We start from the raw sequence: 17,456 nt of genomic DNA, 5'->3' as shown, positions 1-17,456 counted from the left end.
ATTTTTGCAAACTCAGCCAAATTAACGAACTCCCTGGTTACTTTGACAAAGTCTTCTTTTCCAATACCAATAAAATATTTTCCCGACTAACTGGGAAATCATAATTAGAAGACTTTTCACAAGCTTTCTTTGAAATAGAAATAAAAATAGCCTTTAATAACCTGTGGTCTGTTATTACTAGGGTCAGTGCACCTGAAAAACTATTCGGGATTTGCTGAGAAGAGTTAATAGTTATGCATATTAATTATTTAGCTTATATGGATTATTTAGTTTATATGGCAAGTAGCACAAAACTGACAAGATCTGATCTACAACAATTATTTATCAAAACCACTTGTATGAGTCATATTTCAGCATACTGAACTACAAATTTTGCAAGAATTTGTTTTAGCAACAACCCTTAAGAGGCAAGTTTTCCATACATGGAAAAGAAAAAGAAAAAAAAATGCAGAGATCCAAATAATATTTTTTCCTTGACTTCGGCTATTTCTGATAAGAGCTCAGGTGAAAGAGGGTCATCTCACCCTCATCCATCACTCACCATTTTTTTTCCATAAATTTGGTTACACCTTTAGTTAAACCAAATGTTAGTAATAATGTATGGTTGAATTAATGTAGAATCTGTAAGCTAAAATTTTTCTCAGTTGCTGTTTTCAAAGGTAACAGCTTTGTCTGCCAGTTTATTTTCAGCAGCTTGACGTGGATTGTTTAGTAACAGGTGGACAAGATTCCTGCAATAACCAAGGAAAATTCATTAGCAGGAAATTCAAATAGCAGAAAATCATCCAAAACCTTGCAGCCACCTGTTAAGAAAAACTACATCAAAACACTACTAGCAGCAAACTCTGCTTTTTTATCTCATGCATAATTAAAAGCTGTCCATAGGAAGACTCAAAGCACAAAACAAGTGTGAAAACTCAAAAAAAGAAGCTGACAAGCAGCAAAAATGCAGTAATCTTGTATGCATACACTAGCAGATATGCATATATAGTAGGAGAACAGGCCCACTCTTAAAGCTCTGTCACCAGATTAAAGGAAAGTTGCAGTAACATCAAGCAAATCTAACAAAATCATCCTGTTCTGAGTTCTAAACATAACACACTTCAAATACAATTTAACACATCACTTAAAAATACCTATTGAAGAATTCATAATTTTGCAATCAAAGAAGACAGTATTAAGTCAGGTACTTTGAAAAAGTTTACCAGGCACAAATACATTTGGATTTACTTGGTAGTCTCATATCTACACTGCAGAAAGCTGCTCTACTTGATAAACTGCTTGTGTGCCTTATAAAACTTAATTTTTCTTTAATATATAAACCCCACTTCCCTAAGCCAATGAATGTATCCCCAACATTAATAATGTCTCAATCTGTATCCTTTGGGAGGAGACACAGAAATTCTCACACTTATTTTTGTGACTTGATGACTTTTAGCCTAGTTTTTGTGGCTTAATACCAATTTTTTAAAAAGGTGGTATAGGCTGATATATCTGCATATAATTCTTCCATCTGCTGCCTCACTCCCCTGGTCCATTTCCACATAACAAAGGTCATGATTAATTTAAAAGGCTCCCAACAGGTCATTCAAAGGTGTTGTAACAGCTCTGTGCTCTGTTAACTGCAAGAGTCCACAGTGAATACAGCACACTGAAATAGCCAACCAGCAGTAACAGTTGATTCTCCTTCTCATGCTTTCAACAGAAACGAGACTCTTCCTGATGCTCCAGAAGCACCATTTTGGAAGCAAAAAATTTTATGAAACCATTCTTACTCACACAGGACTTCACTTCTCTTTGCAAAAGCTGCACTGAGTTTAGGCTGCACAGGCAGGACCTAAGAATGGACAGCATCATCCCTCTCAGGCTTTGGGAGAAATATAGATACTGATTGAGTACGCAAGGATGGGTTTTGAAAAGAAAATTCTAAACAGTGAGATGCTCAACGGCTTCTTTACTTTGGTCTTTTTAGGTAAGATTTGCCTTCAGGTGTCCCAAGTCACCAAGACCAGTGGAAAATTCTGTCTGCAGCAAGAAGGTGAAGAAGGATCAATATCTAAATATACTGAAAAAAACCACAGGTCAATCAAACCTCATTGGATGCACCCAGGAGTGCTGAGGAAGCTGGATCATGTCACACTTGAGGCCAACCTGAATAGTCTTTGAAAGGTCAGGGTGACTGAAAGAAGCTCCTCAGAAATGGAAGAAAGCAAATGCCCTTCCTATCTTTGAAAAAGGCAAGGATCCAGGGAACTATAGATTAGTCAGCGTTACCTCCACCCCTGGGAAGATTATGGTATCCTCTAAACAGATTAAGGACAAGAAAGTAATTTGGAACAGTCAACACTGATTTACAAAGAGGAAGTCATGCCTGACCAACCTGATAGCCTTCTAAAGTAAGGCTGACTAATCTATAGACCAGGTTTGGTGAACAGGAGAAGAGCAGTACCTGTTGGTTATCTTAGTAAAATTTTTGATACTCACATAACATCCTGAGACAAGCTAAAAAGTTCAGGCTAAATAAATGGACAGCAAGGTAGACAGAAAACCTGCAGAGTGCTCAGCGTCAGAGAGCTCTGATCAGCTGTACAACATCCATTTGGAGACTAGTCACTTATCAAGATACACCCAGGTAAACACCAGGTGCTGGGCCAGGACTGCTTAACATCTGCACAGTAAGGCAGAGAGCACCCTCTGCATGTTTTCAGATGATAGAAAATCTGGAGGAGAAGTTGCTACACCAGATAGTTTTAGTGACATTCAGAGGGACCTCAACAGGCTGGAGAAACTGGCCACCGGGAATATCTTCAAGTTCAAAGGGAAATGAAAAGTCCTACAACTATTAAGAAACAACCTCAGGCACCAGAAGGGCAGTGAAAAGCTACTTCAAAAAAACCAATCTGGAGGTCCTGGTGGACATGAGCTGAACATGAGGCAGCATTGTGCACTTGTAGCAAAGGGGGCCAGCAGCTTCCAGAGTTGCACAAGGAAGAGTATTGCCAGCAGGTCACGGGACATGATTGTGTCCCCCTATTTCATGCTGCTAGGATCCTCTCTGGAGTGCTGGATCTTGCACTGTTTTCCCTAGTACAGGAGAGACATGAAGCAAATCCAGTGCAGTACAGTGAAGATGATTAATAGATTAGAGCATCTGTCATACCAGTAGAGGCTAATAGAGCTGAGATGTTCAGCCTGGAAATGAAAAGGTTAGGGGAACCTTATAACCATGTATAAATACCTAATAGTGTAGAAAGAAGCTAGAAACTCTCAGTCCTGTCCAGAAAAGGGACGAGGGATATGGCAAATTTTATATGAACATAATGAAAATAATTTTTTTGTACTCTGAAGCTGATTGAACGCTGGAATTGGTTGCCCAGAGAACTTGTGGAGTCTCCAACCCTAAAAACACTCCAAATCCAACAGGGCATAGTCCTGTATGCCAGCTGTAGAAGCCAGCTGTATCTGACTCTGCTCTGAGCAGGGGGGTTAGACAAGATGATCTCCAGAGGTCCCTTCCAACTTCATCCTTTCTTTTCTATATTCTGAGAAATTATTTAGACAGAACTCTTAAACCACCTTTTACAGAAGGAAACAGTAGGAACTGATGATTGCATTTTCTAGGTTATTGTTGGGGTGTGGATTCAATCTCCTGCTAATTAATTCATAGGTTCAGCAGCTACTGACAATGTCTACACAACTGAATATTTTAAATTTAAAATCCCAAGATTCTTCAATAAGCAATTTTAAAATACGTGTCACATAAACAGAAATAAGTGATGTGCAATTTTAAAACAGATTTGGCACCTTTACCTGAATCCTCCTCCTTCTCTGTATGCAATTGCAATGGAAGACATCTGCCTAAAGAAGATTGCATCACCTTCGCAGATATAGAGACTGTTCAAAGGGAAGCTTCCAGCATAAATTATTTGTAGTAAGAACATCTTGAAACATTTCAAGCCTAACTAGAAGTACCTTCAGCAAACTCTGCTACATTCACTATGAGTGAATGTGTACTGTTTGAAACTCCAGTTTTCTTTTAAGGCTATATACAGCACCCTCTTTCTTACAGTGCAGTCTCAAAAAACAAACAGCTTTTACTCTCTACTCACCAGATACTTCTTCCATTTGCCACTCTCACTGTATTTCAGACTGCATGCGTCAAAGCCATGCACAAGTAGATGACAATTCTACTCTGCATATTAGTCTCCACATGAGGTGACCAGACCTGTGCTCCTGTGGCTGAACTATAGCATTATTTATTTCTACATCAGGGAAAAAATACCATGTTCAACAGAAATTAAACAGGAGAGAAGGTCTTCTCCTCAGAAAAACGAGCTATGAAATTGTTTTGGGGCTGGCAAATTAGCTCCACATCATAGCAACATTATCACTAGCTATGTGATATCAGGTCACCACCATACTAACTTGATATTAAACATTAAGACCAGGTACTCAGAAAGGCACAAGATGTGCTCCAAGCCTCTGCCTGCCTCCCTATATGTTTCCTGAAGGGCAGGAGGGATGGAAGTTAGACCAGCAGTTCAGATTCTTGTGGGGCTGAATGCAGCTAATCTAACTTAAGTTAGCTGAAGGTACTTGAATTTACTGGACTGGGGACTGAGTGTCCCCAGATTGTCCTATAAAGAAGGGAATACAGACAGGACTTCCAGGGTCAATTGTAAAAAGCCAGTAAAATCTCTCTTTGATAGTGGCTGTTAACTATAGAAGAAGACAAAAGAGAATGTGCTTCTAGTAGTCTACACACTTCAGATAGGAGTACAAAGCTGCAAAGGATGATTATGCACTTTGAAACTATACATGCTATATTTAGTTGAGAACAGGAGAGCAGTTCAAGGAGCATATAAGACAGCTACCACTAAAACAAATCAACTGTTTTAATACTTGAGCAATATCTTAGCACACAATTTGTTCCAAGCAGTGTTACAATGGAGGGACCTTGGTACCCTATACTATGGTATGTACAGTCTGTGAAATAGCACTTGAAAACTTGCTCTTTTAACATTATTTTAGAAATAGATGAGCAATTAGGATGCTGCTTTTCACACAGCAGCCCTCATGTGCTCTGTGGAAATATCTGATCAAATACAGAAGAATGAAAACAACCACATTTCTCACCTTTCAAATAGACCAGATAATACAGAATTCAGACTGGTCTGTGTTTTTCATTAAACAAGATATGTTTACAAGTCAAATGAAAGCAATACTTTCTCAAATGACCTCCTTTATACTCTTTAGAAGATTTATTAAGGCAATATACAACAGCAACAATAGTCAATCATAGGTGGCAGACTGCCCTTTTATTAGGCACACTGAAGCCAATTAATCTAAGAAAGCTTTCTCCCTTTACCTCCTGGAGGCAAGTATGCTTAGAATGCATTTAAAAATTCTGCAGCAATAAAGGTGCTGAAGCTATTAATTTGAACTTTGAAAAATTATTTACAGGCACTTGAAATGCTAGGAATTAACATTCTACACACTCTGCTGGGCAATATAATTTGATTAGATCCAAGACTTAAAAAATAAAGTTCTAAAACAAAGCCTTGTGGTACTGCCATCCTCAGGGGTAGCAGGGGGAGATAAAGGAATGCTTGTGAATGGAGGTAAAAGCAGTAGGAACACTGAAACCTGCCTTAACACTGAGTAAAGTAAGGTGGGCTAATCACAAGTCTTCAAATAAGTTTGCAAATGAAGGTGGGTTACTGAACCAGGAACACATATACAGCACAAAAGTAATCAGTTACTAAATTTATTTCCAGATGTCAGATTATCTGTTATTTATATGAGACACCAAAGGCTGTTTGAGGTGAAAAGCAAGTCCATAATAATCTTATTAATTATGAAACATCAAAACCCAAGATGTCTTAATTCATGCTCTAATTTTTGCAGTCCATGTGCTTCTAATTAGAATTGCTGTAATATATTCTCTTGGGAAGCATATAAGAAAAGTGAGTAATGCTTTAGTGGCAGCTTCCTCTTTAAGGAATAACCTTAAATTCTCCTTTATTCTTGGATTACTTCAAACATCCTCCTTGGATTATCTTCATTGTAAATTAAGTTATAATCTTACCAGTTTCACAGCTGGGCCCAGTGAAGCCTTGTGGGCAGGCACACACATTGGAAGCAATACAGGCTCCTCCGTTCCTACAGCCGTCTTTGCAAAATGCTGCAAAACGCAAAATCACAGAGTAAGGGTAAGAGAATCCCACTTGGCAATCCCGCAGGTGGACACAGTCTGCCAGCAGGCTGGCACAGGACGCCGAGGAGTGCAGAGACTGCCTTCTCCTAAGGATAGAGGTCACAAAGAGGTGGTTTATGGCCCCCCTGCCTCACTGGCCAGATGGGCTGACAAGCTACAGAAGGAGATTAGAGTAAATCATCTGAAGACAACAGCTCCCATATGTGCTCCTTCGCATGCACTGGGAAGCAACGAAAGACAACATCTTCCCTTGGAACAGACTCTTCCTAGGGCAGTGCTGGCCTGTTCTGCTGCCCAAATAAAGGCCTGAATATACTAGGCACAACTGAATATTAAACTGTCTGGCTACCTCAGTCCTTTATAAAGTAATTTAATAGAAACAATAAAAATACTAATTCTTGTCTTAAGGGATTCTGAAGAACTTCGAAACTTTTAGCATTTACAGCTCAAAGTCAATCCTTGGGTTTGTTCTTCGGCATGCTGCGCTTAGATATTTTGGTGTAGCATTCTTGAGGAGTGTATGCTTTCAAGAGCCACTTCTGTGGACCCAGAAATGCAACCAGCTCTGCTTGAAAACATAGGAGCTGTTAGTTGTTCTGATTGCATCTGCAATATGGAATTGGAAATGCTCTGGCCAGAAGCAACTGTAGGTGAAACTCGGCATCTGGAAGTTATAACCAAAACAAAGAGCTACTTTGGGGCACTGGTCTAGCCCTGCACTTGAAACCAGCCAGAGGTGCCAGGCTTTGGTTTGCAGCTGCTCTGTGTAACAGTACCACGGATGAGGTCTTATGGCTCGGAGAAAACTGTTACAGATTTGAGCTATCCAGCTCTCAGCTTTGAGACACCAGCCCTGTGTGTGGGACCACTGTCACTGAGACATCTAAGCTTCCTGATCCAGGGGTGCATGGTGCACAGGACTGCAGCTGGCAGTGCAGTGCATGAAAAGCTGCCAAAAACATGGAGCCAAGAGGCGTATCCAGGTCTCTTTGAAGGACACTAGCATCCAAGCCAGGGCTGCAGAGAAGCGCATGTCTCAGATTTCAATACACAGTCTTAGAGCCTTCTCCTGCATACTGTCTTCTCCATATTGAGGAGGGAGGATGGGAATATACTTTTTTTTCACAGTGGGGCCAGGTGCCCTCTGAATTGTCAGATCTGCAGTCAGAGCCCTTACTCAGAAGAGCTGAACACAGTGCTACAGGGTTTTGAACCTTCTCTTTGACCCAAAGGATCTTTCAGTAGCTGACTCCCCTCCAGCAGAAGAATTTGGGACTACTAGCAAGCACACAGCAGGAGAGAGCTGTGTTCTTCTGAAAGATGCTTTGGGTTTATACCTCATCAGGATAAGACTTTCTTCTTATTCCCCAGAGAGCCCAACACAAAAGGACATATTTGCTGACACGTCTCCCTCAAACCGTGTGTTTGACTGGAAGTGAACCAGGCTGCCATGTTCGACAAAGAGCTTGTCTTTGGTATACATAGAAAAATTGTACTGTTAATCAGGTGATGGAAAAACTAGTGCTAAGACCTTAATCAGACGTAGCAATTAAAGAAATTCTGGGTTGCTTAGATTTGGTAATAGGCAGTGGCAGAAGGCATGTCTGTGAATTACTAATGTTAGCTCTGGACCTTTAGATTCTGACATCTAAGAGATCAAGAGCACCGAGGCCCAACCTCAAGGAACACTGGCTACGATATTGCTGCATCTCTCCCACTTCTCACAAGTGAGCTCATTCCCCTACAGCTACACCACTTTTATTTTCAAGCACTCTCTATATCCTGTGGTCAGAGCTTGAGAAATTCCAGGGATTTGGGCCCAGCTACCAAATGCAATTTCTTCTGATGTGAAATGTAACAGGAATAAAAGCAGCATTGTACCTCTGGGAAAGCATCTTTTTAAGAATAGAAATTTAAGTTCTAATATTTAGTAGTGAATCAGAAAGTTAGAAAACAAGTTAGAAAACACTGCTTCACTTGTAGTGGAAGTTTTGTATGCCCATGTCTACTGCTTTTCTCATTTAGGATAACAAGACATACCAAACAAGTTTTAGTTCATCCAAGTAAAACAGCAAGTCATTGACCACAGACAATGTAAATCTGACAATGTTTTCACAGACAAGTTTCTTGGTAACTGTAGACTTCCTTGAATGGTATACCATATATAGAAACTGCTGACACAAAAAATGAAACATAACTACTCCAATTTTAGAGCCTCTGTATGCATCATCTTCAAATTACTGCAGACTGCCAAATGCAAAGTCAGGGTATATACGCCTGTGAAGATCCTATAGGTGAAGGACCCAAGTGCCTAGCCTGGCATTTTGTCTGTCTTGTTCAAGGCAAACAACCAGAATTGCATCAATAATGGCAGAGCATCTCACGCAGGCTTCCAGCAGCTTACCTTTGCAGATGGTACCGTTTCCCGTGTAGCCTGGCTTGCAGACGCAGTTGTGCCCGCCCACGGTGTTGAAGCAGAGCGCATTCTCATCGCAGTTGTGCTGGTTCGTTACACATTCGTCGTGCTCTGAAAAGGAAACCAAGAACGGGTTTTTAAAACCCAACCTGAATTTTTAAAAACCACCAAAAAATAAGAGATTCGTATAGGTTTGTACAGATTAAAAAGAGAGAAACACAGTAGTATTTACTGGCAATAGTGCTAGCTACGTGAACATGGAACCGTGGGATAGCCAGGGTATCTATTTTTATCCCATACTAGTATGTGATAACTGCACTGCAGCATAATTCCACTTTCATTAACAGGGAGCCACCATCATTACACTTTCTACGTGGGCTACAGTATTCTCCTAAACATTTGCCGAAGAGCTGGCTAGCATACTGAAAAAACATATGCTACTTCTACTGTATAATTTATTCATGCAGGTTGAACTTATGTGGGATTCTTCTGGTTTCCTTCAGAAAGCTGACTAATGGTGTGAGACACACGCTCCAAACTGCAAACGGCGTGGTTAGCAGAAGGCAGGTCTTCAAAGTGCAGCCTGTGTTTTCCTTCCCTTCAGCCCAGACAAAGCACTTTATTTAGATGAAAGAAATAACCTGTAAACAGAGGTCTGCCTGCTTTTCAAAGGGCTTCTAGCATGGCATGTCCTAGCACTGGAGTGTGATGGATGAGGCTCCGTAGTCTGGTGACTAGGACATACTAGGAAATATCCCTTTTGGGAATAAATTAACAGTCTGGAGAATGTGATTTTGTGTTGGCTTGCAGTGCACTACTTAATCTGAAAAAAAGCATTTCTTAAGTATTTAGGTTACAGAACATTTTAATATTTTAGTTTGTGATTTTTAAGAAATGATAAATGGAATCTTAAAATAAGATGCCCTAAAGCATCATTTCAAAATGATAAATTAAAAGCTCTATTATATTCAAAATGCAATATCTTAGTCTGTAGGTGTCAAAATAAATGCTTCCGTCTTCTGGAAATACTCCTTGCATTTTTGTTAAATCAACAGTATTCATCTATCCACATATAATTTCAGAGCCCTAAAATTTAAATTTCAGGAAAACCAGCTATTTGGGGAACATAAAACATCTAATTTTAATCAGCACACATGGACTAACCTGCAAGTGAACTAACCTGCATTTCATAGCTACCATTCTGCCCAGATTTTAGTGAATTTTATTAGTAAAGCTTAGACCAGTTCTGGCTATTTAGCACAAGCCTTAAATCTGGAATCAGATGCTCTTTCTTCCCCCATTTTAAGGGGGAAGACTGCTCTGAATCTTCCTCTTTATAAATAATGACTCCACATATCCCACTGAGTTGTCAAGAAAATTAATTTCTTAACATTTGCAAATCACTATGGAAATTTTCAACGTGCTATTTCAATAGTGGCCATAAAATGTAGGAGTATAAACCTGGCAGAATGACACATATCCAATCCATCAGTCGAGGCAAATTTTCCTCTAGTAATGGCAAGGACCTGTTATTTAAAAGGAGGAAACATTCACTTCAATATAACTAATAAATTTTAAATGCGACACAAGTTTAGTTTTATTTTTGGGGGTTTGCTGTTGCTGAGTGTTTATTTGTTTGGTTTTTAATAACATTAACCTTATATGCCTCTTCTAAACAAGGACTTGTGTCTCTTTTACCACCAATCATGCTCTCTTCAACCCTCACTGGATGCAGCAGAGCACAGGCTGCAGGCCTCTGCCCTCCAGCATGAGATTTAATTACTTTACTCTCAGCATGAATATCCAAAATTGTTATTGTTCACCAAATGATCCAGCCCCTCTAAAATCCACTTAATATTTGACTCTGACCTCCTAACATAGTGAAATCCTTTATGCTGGCTGAAACAGAATTTATGTGAAACCACTCCATAATAGAAAAATAAAGTAATGGTCGTGCAAATTTGCTTGAAAACGATAATCTATATTGTAACAGGATCCTGACATTCTTATTTTATGTTAATATTATGATATTATTTAATATGGTTTTAATTTAAATATGAAATATTAATTATTTTGTAATTTTTAAATAACACACAAGAGGAAAATTATTATAGGAATATATGAAACTTATTCAGCAGGCCAAAATACCCTGCAAAGCCATTATCTTGGTATCTCAGGAGAAGGAATACATCACACTGGTAAACTCAGCTGAAATAACTACATTTGACAAATTAAGTATCATGCTCAAAGAGGAAGCATAGACATCCATCTTATGCCTTAGGAATACAGAAGCACCCCTGGCATGTACAGCAGCTCTTAATGAGGGAAAAGAGTATATTAGAGAGCAGCAGGTGATTGCAGACTGCCACAGCAGGAGGAAGGGCTCTATGCGTGTGGCTGGAGCAGCTTTGAAAGCCCACCAAGGTTTGCAGGAGCAGAGCCTTGAAGATCATTTGCACAGATGTATGTCCCTCATGTAAAGAGATGACTGCCACATTTGAGTGTGCCTTCCTAACACTTGCTTTTTGGGGGGTAAGAAAAACTACTGAGTCTTTGAAGATGGCTTTTGTTTTTTCTTAAAGCATGCAATATCAATAAAACTAACTTTCTATTAGCTACATAGCAGGACTTGGATGCAAAGGTAATATGCCTGGTATCCTACTCTGTGTAAGCTTTGGGGTTTCTTATCCTCATGTAAGAAAGTCCATGGAGTATGCTTCTGTACAAACTGTATTGAAACAGCCATCACTTCTGTGGTTATCTGCTCAAACTTTAGGCCTATTTTAACTGAAATTACATATTACTGACTCATGAAAAATTCATGGTTTGAAAAATGGTTCCTGGATTGAAGTTTACATGTCATTTTTTGGCGGAAAATGTTTCAGAGTTAGAAGAAAATCTGTGATCCAATAAAGGAGATTTTTATATGATTGGAATACAAAAAATCAGGGGGAAAAAAAGGATCAGTGGGTTTTACAATCCATCTAAATTTGTTTCTCTATATCATCTGATCTTAGCTTCAATAACACAATTAAAATCTTTTAAAGACAGTATTTCTTCATACTGCTTTCTGTAGTGACACGTAACAGGTGTCAGGCAGCTTACACTTCAGGAGTGGCTCTTTTATGGACTCCTTACATGGCTAAACTACATCTCAAAAAATCCTGTACAGAAACCATGTCACTACATCTACTCCTTCAGCACTTGACACACTTTCCACAGCAATTTAGAGCCCACCAGAAACAGGTTTATCACTAGTGATAACAAGACAGACTGTTCAGCTTTATTAAAACAGAAATACTTATTCTTAATAAAAAGGGTGGTGCTCTGTTCATCATTCTTCCTTAATTCATGCTTATCACTTTGGTTTCTTTTTTTAATCAAACACTTGGAAAGTCACCTTAAAAGAAAAAAGAGAAAATTGCAGCGCCTGAGTTGAGCAACCTTAAATACCAAATCAAGAACTGCAGAAGCAGATAGGACCATGAATTATAAAGAAGCAAAAAAGCAATTTATAAAAGAATCATTAAATCAGAAGCTGCAATATGGTTTTTAAGTTCAAAAATCAGTCTTGAAACATTATTTGCCTAATTTAGAAATGCTAAAATTTTATTTCTCAAGGCCATTTATTCCAAAAATCTTTATAAATCATGTCACATTAAATGAATGTTCCATACTCATTTCACTGCACGCTATAATGAAGATAGGAACAGGCTGGAGACAACAGTATTACAGAGACAAAGAAATGAAAATTATTTTTGCAGAGAAATTTTAATGAAATTTTAATAATTTCCCAACCTGAACTTGCATAAACATCATGTACAAAGACCAAATGCACTGGTTTCAATGAATTATAAAGCTTTATTATCTAATATATCTGAAATCCATTTTGCACCATCCAGGACCTATGCTCAACAGTGCTGAAATTCGTAACAGCTCTGTTCTGGGAGGCAAATGAAGTTTTAAATACTCTATTTATATTGACTAAACTACCTCTGGAATGAGATCTTTCTAGACAGAGAAAAAATTTTAACTCCAAAATTTGCTATTGCCTTATGGTAAGAACAACAGTAAAAGCAAGTGCTTATGTATGTGTCATTAAATACTTCTTAGGACGCAGACAACTTAACAAGGCAAAATTATGTGATGATGTAATTGATTTACTTTTGCATATTTGTGTGTGCAAATACATTATATGCACAAAAAAATGTATATACACATATATATGTATATACATATATAATGTATATGTATACATATACACATGGATGTATATATACACATACACATATACAGTAAATGTGAAGAATATAGTAAAGGTGAAGAATTTTATTTTATTTTATTTGGATTTATTATGAAATGCTGTTTCAGAATATTTCATATTGCTTGTTTGAGAAAAACTTTACTTCAGAAGGACATCTAGGGTGAAGTATTGCACCCTACAGAGTGAGACTGGTGGCATAAACTGACCTGGACCCACTAGATGCTGTGATGCATCTCAATGCAGTGACAGCTGGGGACCTGTCTTTCCAAATTTGCTATGTGTGCAGAGATTCTTGCTGAACTTAGTAAAATCTAATATGTTGTCCACAAGGTGTGGCACCTGCCTCCTCATTGGCACCATGCGACAGCAGCCCCTATCCTTCCTCCTGTGTGTTTTATGATTAAAAATAAATGCCTCTATAGAATTTCCTACATGCACACTGCAAGCCTTCCCAATATTTGCCTTGTGTATCCAGATTCTGAAAAGGTCTAAGAAAAAAAAATCATAATCCAATCCAATAGCAAATAGAAATGACGACTGAGTTGCATCCCTTACTTAGGGATGAAAAATATGCTGGCAGGTTTCCTGAATCATCCATTAACAACACTGGAAAATAAGAGCTGAGATCATCTTTAAGGTGCAGAAATGCATAAAAGTTCCCAAAATATAAACAGAATACATCCCTACATTTGTAATCTTGTAATATGATGCAACAGACATTCATTGCTGCGCAAAGAACATGTGAACCCAGATTAAATTAAAACAATTTAAATAAAGAGAATATATTAGGTATTTTTCCCTTTTAATCTCTCTGCATTCAAAAACTGAAATTACTTTGGCCTTCTGTCTCCTCTGCATTGATTTGGTATAGAACTACAGAACTATGGTGACCAGCTGTGCATCTGATGTGGCAGTGACAACAGATAAGATTTACTTGAATTATCAATAGCCAACACACTTAAATGCCCACTTACAGTTTATCTTAATTACGAGGGGTTTTTTCCCCATCTATAGTTCATGTACAAGACAAAAATTAGTAGCAATTACACGTGTAATATGGAAGACTTATTCCATTAAGATCATTTGAGAAATGACAGATGGTTAATCTCTTTAAGACTTCATATTAACTCATTTAAACTCTAATTGGCAGAGTTAATCTAAATTGCAGTACATGCACACTATTTTTAAAGAGCAAATGCTGTAAATTTTTTTGAACTATTTGCTGGAAAGTGTCCAAAGAAGGGCACTGAAACTGGTAAAGGGACCAGAGAATGAGTCTTATGAGGAGTGTCTCAGGGAACTAGGATTGTTTAGCCTGAAAAAAAGGAGGCCAAGGAGCACCTTCTCCACAACCACCTGATAGGAGGTTGTACACAACTGAGGGCTCAGTCTCATCTCCAAAGTAGCAGGCAACAGGACAAGAGAAATTGGCCTCAAGTTGTGCTTGGGGGTTTAGATTGGATACTAGAAAAACACTCTTCACTGTAAGGGCTGTCAAGCACTGGAACAGGCTGCCCAGTGAAGTGTTTGAGGAACCATCCCCAGAGGCATTTAAAAGACATGTGTATGTGGCACTTAGGGACATAGTTCAGTGGTGGACTTGGCAGTGCTGGGTTGGACTTCATGATCTCTTTTCCAACCTAAAAGAGTCTATGATGTCATATTTTCCATGTATTTATGCTACAATTTTCGATTTATATTCCCCAATTCATTTTCTATAGATATTTCTTAATTTAAATGCAAAATAAAACCTGTGTTTTAATTACTCATAGAGTTATCATCACACAGTTTACCCTTAGTTAATGCTTGAGTCATTAATCATTAATGACCACTAGCAGCTTCAGTTCAAAGCTGGGGACACCAGAAGCCAGGTCTACAAGAGTTTGTTCCCTGCTAATCCTGTTGCTTGATCGATTTTTGTCTTCATACATTCCCATATATCCATGCTGTTCTTGGTCCTCATTTTCTAATTCTTTCTTCAGTGCAATCAAAAAAGACAATTTGTGTAGAGTAGCTGCTTTCTCCCTCCCATAGCAGGATCAGGGAGAGAATCAGAAGAGCAAAAGCCATAAAACTCATGGTTTGAGACAAAAAAGACAAGTTGATGGATAAAATACATATTTTGTGCCAGGCCTACCCTTATTGTCTCCATCTTCCCCCATAGCTCTTCATCAAATTCCTTCAACTTTGTTAAACCCACCTAAGATTCATTCTCCTCAAAATGTGTTTTGTAATTCCAACCTCATGGAACAATACATATTTTTGCAAAATACAGTCCTCTCATGGAGGCTTCTATTGCAATATTAATCAGTGTCACTCCATGTAACATCCTGTAATTTTTCTACTTTTCAACCAGTTAGGCAGAGTAAATATATTCAAGAATATTTTGCCTGACAGCTGAAGTTAAAAAAAGCTTTAATTTATCTCTACTTTCTTTCAAGTGCCATTTTCTATACTCCCTCTTCAACAGAAAAGTTTAAGAGAAGGATTTTCTAAAGCATTTAGCAGAGACCCAACTGTTTCCCCTAAAGGAATGTCTGTAACTCCCACTGATTACAATGGCAGGATTGCAGCATAAATGCAAAATGCTTTTGAAAATCCCACCTTAAGAGATTTCAGTCTAGACCTTGACAAGGACCTTGTCACCCACTTCTTTTTGCCTTAATTCAAACTGATCTCTTAGCATCTTTCACCAGTGACATTTCAAAATGAATTTTCTATCTTTTAAAAGGTATTTCATTGAGTACACTTCCCAGACTTCCATAGATTCTTATTTTTTTCTCTTTTTTTTTTCCAATAAATCTAGACAGATGCACTATTTATTCCTAGGTATATCTTACTTAATTCCAACTTTTATTGTATACAAAACCTCCCAGACACTTATGATAAACTGATGCTTTCAAGATCTTCTATTATGTGGTCCAAAGTGATGACAGCAAATTCTGCATCTCTAGCGGTGCTCCCTACTTTACTGTTAGTAGAACAGCCAGACTAGAGCTGCAAATACAATTTCCTCAGCCAACTGAAAATGTTTATTTTAATTCTTCTAATTCCCACCCTTTTATTTACTGCTTCCTTACTAAAAGGCTCCACGTTATTACAAGTCTGCCACTAGCAATAGATACCCGCTGGATATTTGGCCTCCCTCCCACACATACTTCTGTTCCACAAATAAAAGCTGTAAAGTAACCTGACTGCTGTTGAGGCTGGCAACTTGCTGCTTGTTCTCATATTTCATTAGTAACAATTTTGAGATTACCCACATGACCAGATGGCTCAATAAAAACACCTCTGAACACTTTCTCAGCACAAAGTTAACAGAAGGTGGATATGCACAAAGTGATAGAAGATGTCTCAGCAATCAAAACTGCCAGAGAACAGTAATGTTCTCAAAAATCTCTAGAAACAGCGGGTGCTGCTTCTAGTCTTTTTGGAATAGCATTGTGGCCAGGGTTTGTCAACACACTTCAGGGGCACCTGGAAAATCAGTTATAACATCACAGCACCATTACGTAAGTCAGCACTCGTCTGGCAAGGCACCACAGGGGTGGATGAAGTGCTGCTGTTGCTTTGATCCTGCTCTTGTCTGCAGGAATCTGGAGCAACTTACCTAACCATAAATGCTGGGAAACAAATGGGCTTTTTTTCTTTCTTCTCATGCAGCAGAGAGATTTTTAATCCGTGAAGTAGTTCCTCTCATTTCCCTGGCAGTGCTGTGACTCAGACACTGCGATCACTCAATGTATATCAAGGACGGCACTATTTTTGACAAGACAAGATGCCTGAGCTCCCTAGGGAGAGGAGGCCTTCTTTAAGTGTTGCTAACCTGATTTTCAAGAGAGTCCTCTACTCCAAAACAGGGATAAAGTTATACTTCAGTGATGGTAAGGTAAGACAACATTGCTGCTTTTCCCTTTAGTCAGCCTTAATGCCATCTCCAGTGATACAGCCAATTTTCCCCAGCGTACATCCCCCCTGGTAGTTCACAGAGGCACACCAAAACAGCACAGCAAATGTATCCTTCATGAACAGTGCACGCCAGCTGCCTTCCCTGGACAGAAAAGCATTTGGGGAGAGTGGTGCAGCCAGTCCTCAGCACTGTGCAGTATCAGGGAGAAGCTAACCCACACACCTGACCTTGAGAGCCATGAAGTGCCCCTGGCTGCTGCAGTTCAGACAGAGCCCTTGATGCCAGAAGATAACCTGCAGAGCTGTCTGAACTGATTCAAACAAAAAGAAGCAGAGCACAGTAAAGGAGATGCAATGGAATGTGCTCTTACCTTCCCCCACTGCTGTAATGGTGTGAAACTTGACACTGGCTAACTTTTTTCATGGGTAGATTTTCCAGATCACACCATGGTTTTGTTGCCACTGTTTAACTGCTAGTGTCTATCAAGCTTACAAATAATTACTTCTATACTTACGTGCATCATAAAATCATTAAGATTGTAATACCTATAAGATACTTATGTGTATTTTATATTGATAAATATTTGCATAAACCCATCTTTGAAAACTGCACATATCTGAAAAATTCTGCCATCAAATCTGCTACCTTG

At 38.7% G+C, this 17,456-nt stretch overlaps 1 protein-coding gene across 1 annotated transcript in view; it reads right to left on the bottom strand.

The window, feature by feature from the left end:
* NELL2 (neural EGFL like 2) overlaps positions 1-17,456 on the bottom strand; it is a 134,630-nt gene that overhangs the window by 30,305 nt on the left and 86,869 nt on the right. The window contains exons 14-15 of the mRNA XM_059847045.1: positions 8,622-8,744; positions 6,089-6,184 (exon numbers count right to left, since the gene is read on the bottom strand). Of these exons, the coding sequence (XP_059703028.1) occupies positions 6,089-6,184; positions 8,622-8,744 (219 nt within the window). The remainder of the gene's footprint in view (positions 1-6,088; positions 6,185-8,621; positions 8,745-17,456) is intronic.

The sequence above is a fragment of the Haemorhous mexicanus genome, chromosome 5, assembly GCF_027477595.1.
Source record: "Haemorhous mexicanus isolate bHaeMex1 chromosome 5, bHaeMex1.pri, whole genome shotgun sequence".
Lineage (NCBI taxonomy): Eukaryota > Metazoa > Chordata > Aves > Passeriformes > Fringillidae > Haemorhous > Haemorhous mexicanus.
The sequence above is the reverse complement of the archived record's forward strand: the minus strand, read 5'-3'. Positions and strand labels throughout refer to the sequence as shown.